This window comes from Aricia agestis, chromosome 15 (assembly GCF_905147365.1).
Source record: "Aricia agestis chromosome 15, ilAriAges1.1, whole genome shotgun sequence".
Taxonomy (NCBI): domain Eukaryota; kingdom Metazoa; phylum Arthropoda; class Insecta; order Lepidoptera; family Lycaenidae; genus Aricia; species Aricia agestis.
Genome location: NC_056420.1, coordinates 14,283,309 through 14,293,717, shown reverse-complemented (window position 1 = coordinate 14,293,717; position 10,409 = coordinate 14,283,309). Strand labels below are relative to the sequence as shown.

The 10,409-nt window shown below is 35.9% G+C and overlaps 1 protein-coding gene across 1 annotated transcript; it reads right to left on the bottom strand.

Moving 5' to 3' along the window:
- Positions 1-168: 168 nt before the first annotated feature.
- On the bottom strand, positions 169-10,333 carry LOC121734352 (probable isocitrate dehydrogenase [NAD] subunit alpha, mitochondrial). Its single transcript, XM_042124887.1, has 7 exons — positions 10,198-10,333; positions 9,701-9,868; positions 9,302-9,480; positions 6,637-6,852; positions 4,787-4,922; positions 3,794-3,907; positions 169-614 (listed from the first exon to the last, which is right to left on the bottom strand). The coding sequence occupies exons 1-7, from the start codon at positions 10,222-10,224 to the stop codon at positions 387-389; spliced, it is 1,068 nt and encodes a 355-aa protein (XP_041980821.1). The 5' UTR covers positions 10,225-10,333; the 3' UTR covers positions 169-386.
- Positions 10,334-10,409: the final 76 nt, after the last annotated feature.

The window sequence follows — 10,409 nt, the reverse complement described above, 5'->3', positions numbered from 1 at the left end:
AGAAATTAAAAACATCATCAGCATCATAATCCCTTTTTTCTTAGATTGATTTGAAAGGGATGACACTACAATGTTGCCACTTTTTTATTTCTTCACTTTTTTAACAGACTATACAAATGCAATTTATAAATAATATATTTAATTTACAGAAGCTTCATTAAAACACAATTTTAAAATAAATATTTATTATAACAAACGTAATTCATCTATAATAATCGGTGCGTGTAAAATTAATAAATACTGTTTCGGGTTCAACAATACAGTAACATAAAAATCATCAGGCGAACATTCTGTTCAATATAATATTTTGTTCAAAGGTAACTTTGGCATTCGCAATTATAATCCTAGGTCACAATTCACAGGGGCTTGTTTTTTCTTTAACTTTTTTATTTGAGTTTGGAAATAATGGCATTGGTGTATTCGCTGCATTTGCCAGTGCCGCCGAGGTCACCAGTTAGAGATTTGCCTTCGCGGAGGACCTCATAGCAGGCATTTTGAACTCTGTCCGCGTGTTCGTTGAGTTGCAAGTGTCTTAACATCATGATGGCAGACAGAAGCAGGGCAGTGGGGTTAGCCATGTCCTTGCCGGCGATATCTGGGGCGGTACCGTGCACCTGAAATGAGAAATACAATTATGTTTAGTTGCTATACATACTAATTTGTTACTTTCAGTCACTGCCTATCTTCACTGGAACATCTTCTTCACTGGAATAGCATTTTTAAGTTGCTTGAAGTTTAAAAAGCAGCAAGTTGAAGAACGTAATAAATTGCCACAATAATATATATCCCCTTTTCTAATAAAATTTTTTGTCCTTGTCTGTCAAGTGATTTTTTAACTTATCATACAAGGACAAAACATTGCCAAGCGTATCTATTGTGTACATATTTTTATAAGTAAATAATGAAACTTGTTATTCGCACCTGTAATCCAATACCGCATGGTTTCTATGGAGGAAGAGCATAAAGTTAAACTTTATGAGGAAGAGTAAGTAAATAGAAGTTTAGTAATGACGACATTGTCGATGGTTTCTGTTCTTTTATTGGTTTTTAAATTAATCAAATGATAATATCACATAACGTCAAACGGTATAACTTAAATTAATAACATGGCGTATTTCATAAAGGCCACTACAATGTTACAAACTTGACCCACACTTATTTAAATATTTAGCTAAAATGAAGGTTCTTAGGTTTATAACAAAATGGCTACAGTAGCCAACTGTTTCATGCGACAAGTACACGATTGATACAGAGTACTATCTACAGGCAGATGACAGTTTAAAAAATTAGTTTTCGGAACAACAAAACCACTAGATGGCGCTTTGGATGAGTCGAGTCTGCCCTCTAGCGGAGAAATATTGAAAACCCTTGTAACGTAACGTAATGTTTTTAGTTGTCTTCATACCCATTTATTACTGTAGAGTCACAGTTTGTTGCATTGTAATTCTTTGGCCAAGTTTACAATTATATAAAAAAAATACTGCAAATAATACATTGTTTATGTTGCATAAAATTGTACTAGGTACGTTGAAAAACACATACAAAAAAAAGAAACATTTAAAATCATTACTAATGGAATGTTATGTAAAATAAAGATAAATTAATAAATCATTCAAATGGAAATCTTTGTTGCGACAACAAAGAAATTTAAATGTCCGTCCATTTTTTAGGTTATATTAACAGATCTTGGTCGTTACTTTTTAATGGCATTATATTGTTAATTATACTCTCTTCAATAATTCATTAATAAGGCAACACACACACAGTTCAAGTGTATGCATAGCTCTACTGATGGCACCGACAAAGTGTAAAGGCACCGCGCAACTTACAAGTTGCTTGAGAAAAACTGCACCAACTACATCCCACAGCACTTTAAACAACTTTTGGGGAGCTTTATTACAAGTTGTACTCTCTTATTAATTATTATACACGTAACTCTTTTGTAAGCCATTTAGAACTAGGCTAACAATCTATTAGGCAGTACTGGTAACTTGCTAAAACGACATTAAATTGTCAGAAAAATTATTGTTATCAAGTCAAACTTTTTAAATTTTAATGCATGTATGTACTAGCTTCTTACTTCTAGCACAGAAAAAAATATACCTTAGGTATCGACGGGAACATAAATAAATACTGTTTAAACTTATTTCATACAACAGCCACATTTTCTGTAAACTGTACACACAACAAGTGTTAGACACTTCAAATTCAACTAATAAACTATTGCAACCGCTTTTGTATTGTATAAGATGTAGGATACTTTTCTGTGCAGTCTAGACACCTTTTCACACATACTAATATTACTAATGCTGTCTACTTTTTAATGTGCCAATACGAACGCGAAAGAACCCTAGATATGATAGCCTCCTTTGATGCGAAGGACATTCCTATTTCTTAAATTTACTTGCCCCTTGGAATATTGTTGGCACAATTACGTTATGTTAAGTAGTTATAATAATGACATCATAATATTTGTAAGGCGTTTAAGACTCCCCGACAGTCAGTAGGAAAGTCAGACAAGCTCATATCACTGGCTCTAGACATGCATGTTAAACTCCTAACCTTATACAACACATAACAGTCAGAAATTCGTCTACTTAATTCAAATTCTTGATGATTTCATTGGTGTATGCTGTACACGTGCTTGAACCACCCAGGTCTTCAGTCAACACCTGCCCTTCTCGGAGTACGGTGAAGCAGGCGGACTCGATCCTGTTGGCGTAGTCCGTCATCTGCAGGTGACGGAGCATCATCACAGCGGAGAGCAGGAGTGCAGTGGGGTTGGCTTTGTCCTGTCCAGCGATGCCCGGAGCGGTTCCATGCACCTGGAATTTGTGGGTTAGTTTCACACAAGTTAGTTGATGTTAACCTTTGTTAATTTGGACGATCATATTAGTAGTGTTCAATGGTTTCTAGTTACGATGGATATCACGTTTTTGTACGCGATTTTGTCTATACATGTCAAAATTAGTCACCAATGTTCGCCACTATTGATGCCATACAAATCATAATTTTTCGAAAAGTGCTAATACCTCATTCAGATTTTACAACAAAACAAGTGACATATTTTATTTCATTTTCTTTTCGTTAGTTACTGCCCCTAAACAGACAACACAATCTAACACACAAATTGTATTAATTACAAGTATTTGAATCGTCATTCAACCATGATTATTAAAATTCGCATGCCTTGAACAGTAAAACAGGTTATCAGAGGAATATGACCACCGTTTGAATGTATGCAAGTCATGCCATGCAAACCCACACCGGTTAGCACACAAACTTCTGTTCACTTACATTGTGTATTGTCACCTCATGAAGATCACTTTTTGATAATTTATCCAACTAAACGCCTTTTGTTCGCTATCATTATGTTCACGAAACTAAGTAACACATCCTCTATTGGTATTAAAGACAAACCACTTTTCCTTTTACAATAATTTTATAAAAACATTTTTCATTGTTTTAGGACAAAGAAGACAGTCTTTAGTAAGTAAAATTAAGAGGTTCTGTAAAGGATTTTGCCTGCCACACCACTTTCGATAACCGTGGCCAGTCATAAGACTGGAAAAAGGAGTAATATTGTGTGTTCGCAGTACACAAGAGTACATGAACGACAAATCTGGTGAGCGATCAGGCGTAGGACCGACTTTTTATATCCACAACGCATGGGTTATCTCTCTTATTACGCAATCCATTAGTGATAAGTCTGTATTGACCATATTTTCAAAATAGGAATCAATTCTGAGACAAGAGTCACGCTCTTAGCCATTTTATAATGAAGAACACTTACAGATTCAAACAGAGCTCCGTTCTTGCCAATGTTTCCGGAGGGGGTTAGGCCTAAACCACCAACCAATCCTGAGCACATGTCTGACATGATATCACCATATAAGTTCGGCATCACCTGAAAAGCATACGATTTATTATGAAACACGGCTATAATAATAGTTGTAATGGCTTGAAATCGTTTATTATTGGCGCGAATGAAATTGTTTGTTTACAATAATTTCGATTTGTATGGCAATTACCATTGTTATCAAATACTTTTACTAGCTCTCCCAGAAGTACCAATGCCATAAAAAAGAAGCTTATTCGTTCATAGCCAGTAGTGACAATAGTCGCGCTCAGTGTCCTTATTTAGCTATCCCCTAGACCAGCCTTTCCAGTGGGGGCGTTGTGTAGAGGCTTGGGGGGTGGTTTATTTCATCTGGATGCATTTTAAGTTGAAACAAGGGGGCTAACAATCTTCTCTCAAAGTGGGCAGTAGACAAAATAATTTTGGAAACCCCTGCCCTAGAGTTTACACAATATGCGTTTCGACAGCGACTTGTCAAATTCCATGCATTTTTAACATATTTTAAATCGAAACTTTTTTTTTTTATGAAATAAGGGGGCAAACGAGCATACGGGTCACCTGATGGAAAGCAACTTCCGTCGCCCATGGACACTCGCAGCATCAGAAGAGCTGCATGTGCGTTGCCGGCCTTTTAAGAGGGAATAGGGTAATAGGGGAGGGTAGGGAAGGGAAGGGAATAGGGGAGGGTAGAAAATGGAATAGGGTAAGGGATTGGGCCTCCGGTAAACTCACTCAGTCAGCGAAAGACAGCGCAAGCGCTGTTTCACGCCGGTTTTCTGTGAGAACGTGGTATTTATCCGGTCGAGCCAGCCCATTCGTGCCGAAGCATGGCTCTCCCAACTAGCGATACATTTTGACTAAGCACTCTATACTAAATACTAATCGACTCACAATCCCCTTAACATTATAATTTATCAGTATACTGACCAGCACATCGAACTTGGATGGGTCCTGCACCATGTTGAGGCAGACTGTGTCCAGGTAGCGCTCCTCGAACTTGATGTCCGGGTACTTGGTGGCCAGGTCACGGCAGCACCGCAGGAAAAGACCGTCCGACATACGCCTGTAATGTACAACATACGTGTAAGGTTTAGGTTATAACGTGATGTTTACGAGAGTACTATCTGAGTTTATTCATAAGCTGATCACATGTTCGTCAGCAGAATGTACCATCAAGGAAATTGGCAAACACCGTGCGATCGATAGGCGGATGACAGACGTTAGTTGGTCCGGTTATATCAAGCACAGCCAAAATATCAACAACCGACATTGACTTGACATAGCTCGAACAAACAACAGCTGCTTCATGTAAATTATCAAATAAGATAGTCAGAAAAGCCGACAGACACTGAAGAGGTCTTTTTTTATACTCTTCATCTATGAAACCCTAGTTCTATGAAATAATTAACTGGTAGATCTAAAGTATCAAGGAGTATTACATCTTGTTACAAATAAAATTAAATGCTTAATAGCAGTTCTCATATAACATAATATCAGTCAAAGAAAAGCGTATTCTGTGTGTAGTGCACAAAGTTCATATTAGTAGACCAAGGTCGTATGTAAAACAATACTGCAAATTGGTCTTGTGGCCTTTTACATTGTGTTAATGGCAAGATTATATAATATCCTACCAAAAACATTTTCATGTAAAAATGTTGCCAAGATGAGAACATAATATTATAGTTCGTCGTGTCAAAAAGTAGTGAGATCTCATGTAGAGCCAAGTTTCTAACCTTACATACTCAACCCTAAATCTAAAAACCTTAATTTTACCCTAAAGCGCGGCAAAATATTTGATAATAATATTATAATGTGTCAGCCGCACGAGGAGAATCTATAAACTCTACACATTAATCAAAATCGGTGGCCTGGCCATTTATCATTAGTTACTGTATATTAAGTTCAAAGCCCTGGCGAATAACAAAATGGCCAAGTGTACATAATTTTTTTTTTAAAAAGAAAAATTATCATTGTTTGGTATGGGGGTTGTGTCGAAATTTTTACGCCGATTCTTCTCATTGGGATTATTTTCCAAACAAATATCAGTCGACTTGGTAGACTTTAAGCAAAAATTATAATATGTATAAAATTTATTCTGGACTAGCTGTTGCCCGCGACTTCGTCCGCGTGGACTTCAATTTATAGCGCGCGGTGTCAACAAAATTGTTGTCAAATTTAAAAGCTTTTTAAAACCCTAGTACCCCTTAAATCAAAATACCCAAAAACAGCTGTGCAGTGTGCACATAATATTTCATTATTTATTTATTTTAAATTAAACTTTATTTATGCCAAATTTTAAAGCTTATTTAGCTCCCCATAAACTATAATTTATCATTGATAGGGTTACGACTTACGTCACTGCATAGAAAAAGTACTGAGTAGTGGGTTATATAAGAGCGTGTAAAACAATCTAAAGAATCGAAAAATGCAACTTGAGATGGTACCACCTCTTATAGAAACACGTAGGAGCAAGCGATAGCGCGATGTAGACGACTCTTAGCGCCATCTGTTATGAATTTTGGAACTTAATTTGAACTTTACGCATTTTCGCCCCCTTACAAGTTACAACCGCTTTTTCCAGTTAAAAAGTAGCCTATGTCCTTTCTCAGGCTTTAGACTATCTGTGTACAAAATTTCTTTACAATCGGTTCAGAACTTTTGGCGTGAAAGCGAGACAGACAGACAGACAGACAGACAGAGATACTTTCGGACATTTTATAAAATTAGTACAGATTAAAATATTAAATTATTATTTTGATTTCAATAAAATGACTCACATGATGTTAGCCTTGTGGACAGCGGTCACCTTCTTCCTGTTGTTGTCTCTGGCGAACTGGAACGCGAACTCCGCTACTCTCTTACTCGCCTCCTCTGTGATCAGCTTGATGGACTGGACCACACCGTCCACGATCTCATGCTCAATACCCGAGTACTCTCCCTCGGTGTTCTCACGGATTGTCACAACGTCTACATTGTCATATAGGGTTTTGATACTGAAATTATAAACAAGATAATTATTAAGTGACTTTTCATTATAGCAATTGAATTTATAATAAAAAATCTATTAATAATTATTTTACAAAATTTTACTGTGATATATTCAGTGTCTAAAGCAAATTTGCTAAGACTTTAGAGCTAAAGAAAGACAAACAAACATACTGAAAACAGAACTCTCCTTAGTAGGAAAGTTTCCTAACAGTCAGGTTAAAACAGCCTTTCCCAAAGTGGGCGATAACGCCCCCCCTTGTGGGCGCTGAAGGTCTAATAGGGGGTGGTGTGGGACCCAGAAAAAAATGGGGGCGTTGTGTAGAGGTTTGGAGGGTGGTTTATTTCATCAGGATGCATTTTAAATTGAAACAATGGGGGCGCTAAAATATAATTTTTTCTTAAAGTGGGTGGTAGATAAAATAAGTTTGGGAACCTCTGGGTTAAAACATAAAAAATCCAAGGCAATAATTAAAAGACTAAAGAAAAAGAGTAAATAATAGTGGTCAATTTTTTTGACACCTTGTAGATTATAATGATTCAAGCAAATAAAGACAAACTAAACTACCGTACATTTTATACTTATGTGCTAATTAAATAAGCATACTATTTGGCATGTACATATTGGATAAATATTTAGCATACTGATAAAACTAGAAACTAGATAACTATATTAATGTACTAGACATTTTCCAGTTTAAATTGTTTATCACAGACTACTTACGCTAATTATGTGCATTAATAGTAATAATTAATCATATGATAAATGCTTGCTATATCAATGTCTGGACACGTCTAGCTCTAATCAATACAAGAATGTTATCAAGTTCACGAGCTTTGTTGCCACAATAAAATAATAAAACAGTAGAGTAACACAGCTGCATTCTTTAAGTCTAATTTGCTCAACTAAAAGACAAGTTTTATGAGCATGACATATCATTTTACATGGTTTACTCTTCGATCACTGATATACTAGATACACAGTCCGCGGCAAAAAACGACCTCACTAAAAGAGCACCAAACGCAACATTCTGGTGGACATTCGAATTAGTAGTGCTCGAACGCTCCGCTGGGAAACATGCCCCAGTGCTCGTTCAACAATTGTAAAAATCATAAGTTTAAAACGCAAAAAAAGGATGGAATTTCATATTTCCGGTAAGTATTAATTTTATCCTAATATATATCATAGAATTGTATTGTAAATATTGGTATTTCGTTAAAAAATCAACAAAAAACTGTTTTAAAATTAAGTTGTAAATAAATCGACACAAGGTAAAAACCATCTCAATTGCGAATACTCATACTAAAGGTACTTGTCGTAGTTTATCATGCCCACTTGAAATGTTCGGGTTATACACTGTGTTTCTGTTCCATTTGGTGGAATCGCTATTAATTATTATTTATTTTATTGAGGAATATATATTTTTTTAGGTTTTCTCGAGATCCAGTTAGATGTGGAGATTGGATATCAGTTGTAGCACGGCAAAGATGCGAAGAATTTTTCAAGCCCACTTTAGCGAGCGTTGTATGTTATAAGCATTTATATTCAATGTATACACGTATATTTTAGTTAACTATAAAATTAAACATATTAGAACAACATATTATAACAAGTAAAAATTAATTTCTACGCAACTAAACTTTAAAATATTAAAAAATAGATTTTTTGGCATTGTAATAATTTAAACTTAAAGACATATACGCGGATGGTTGAATTTAGTTTGAAGCGTGCGTTGTTCGTAAAAATTTATTGCTTTGTAAACACACATGTACATTGTTTTATAAAAAGATCTTTAATAACTATAATTAAGGTTGATTTTAGATAAATGTATACTTTTTTAAACTATTACTCGGCGACAGATTTTCGAGAGGTTTTGTATGGGACTGTGTATCTTGTATATTAGTGATCGAAGGGTTTACTGTTAAAAGTTAAATCTGAAATAACACATATGAGTGAATGCATCAGGTTTGGGTGGTCCTGTACGAAGATAGTCTACTGAATATATTTATATTGTGTCGTCGCTTTGTCACATAATATATTGTATCACTTATCAAAGTCAGTAAACTGTGATAATGAAATATGTGAGTACAATATCAATCAAGGGCAATACTTTATACCTTATAGTAGCTTTTATACTGGCTTGGAATCATTATTATACTATGACTGACATTGATTACTGTAATTATGCATACATTACTTTACGCCATAATCATATTAAAATGTGAAATACATTGTTTTAAATTCTTACAATAATTAAAACATAATATTGTGGTTGTGTGTGAAATTTTACGAGTAAATAATGTGAAAAATTAAATTTCCTTAAAATGGAACCAAATTATGCATCCTTGGCTACTTCTATTGCATTGTAAGCAGTGATTCTTATAGACTACTTGAAAGGTTTAATAACTAATTTGAATATTGAAGAATTAAAAAAACGATAAATGTCTGACACTCACCCGTCCAAACTTTTGCAAGGCCGTACATTGGCATATAAATCAAACTCCTTTCTTAGGGCCAAGTTCAGTGATCTATAGCCCTTGCCGACTGGGGTCATAAGGGGCCCCTTTAGTCCAATTTTGTTAGCATTCACAGAGTCAATGGCTTTTTGGGGAATCCCGAATTTGCCGTCGGGTCCCTGGAACATAGAAACATATTTATAAAATCAAAAGCATTAGCAGAGCACTAGCATAAGCTGTGTTGCAGAAAAATCGATTCAGCAATATGGTCAAATATTTATGTATTATTTATGTAAGGTACTGGGGCACAAAGTGCTATATTTTATTTCATGAAAACTCACTTGGGGAATCCCTGAATTAACAAGCTCCTTCTATATGTCAGTAAAAAATTAATCATACCCGAACAGCTGTGACGTCCACTTCGTCCCATTCGATTGGCACTTTCGCGGCTTCAAAGATTTTTTGCACGGCCACCGTGATCTCTGGGCCGATTCCATGGCCGGGGATCAGCGTCACCTTCCGCACCCCCGAGCTGTACTGTGCCGCACCGACCCGACTCGCCGGAACCTACCCAAAATCGAGAAGAATACGTCGCATAACCTTAACCTCGAATTCACAATTTTAGCACAAAAATATCACTAAACCTTATTATTTGTCTCGTCAGCGCCGCTAGACGTTCGAGGCGTCCCGGACTCAAACAGTCGCAACAGGGACTTTACGACATTACTCTCACGAAAAGGCTCCAAAATTGCTTTTATGTAATTCCTCGACATAACTATAAACGTCTATTTTTGGACGAGGAAAAATATCTTTGGGCTCCCAAACGGGTCTTCTGCGATAAGGATATCATGCAAAAATAAAAGGAGAACAAAATCTTAGTTTATCTACGAACTCACGATTTTTCTGATAATTCTTGAAGCCATTTCACAAATAAAATTTTTCGACGACGATGGACACTCCGCGGGTGTGAGGCGGAACGGGGCGAGGGGAGGAAATTGCGAATTTGAAACGACGCATGACCGGAAATGTCTATGTCAAAACAGAAACTGTAATGTCAATTTTTTTTAAATATACATGAAAAGGAAAAACCAAAGATCAGAACTTATTA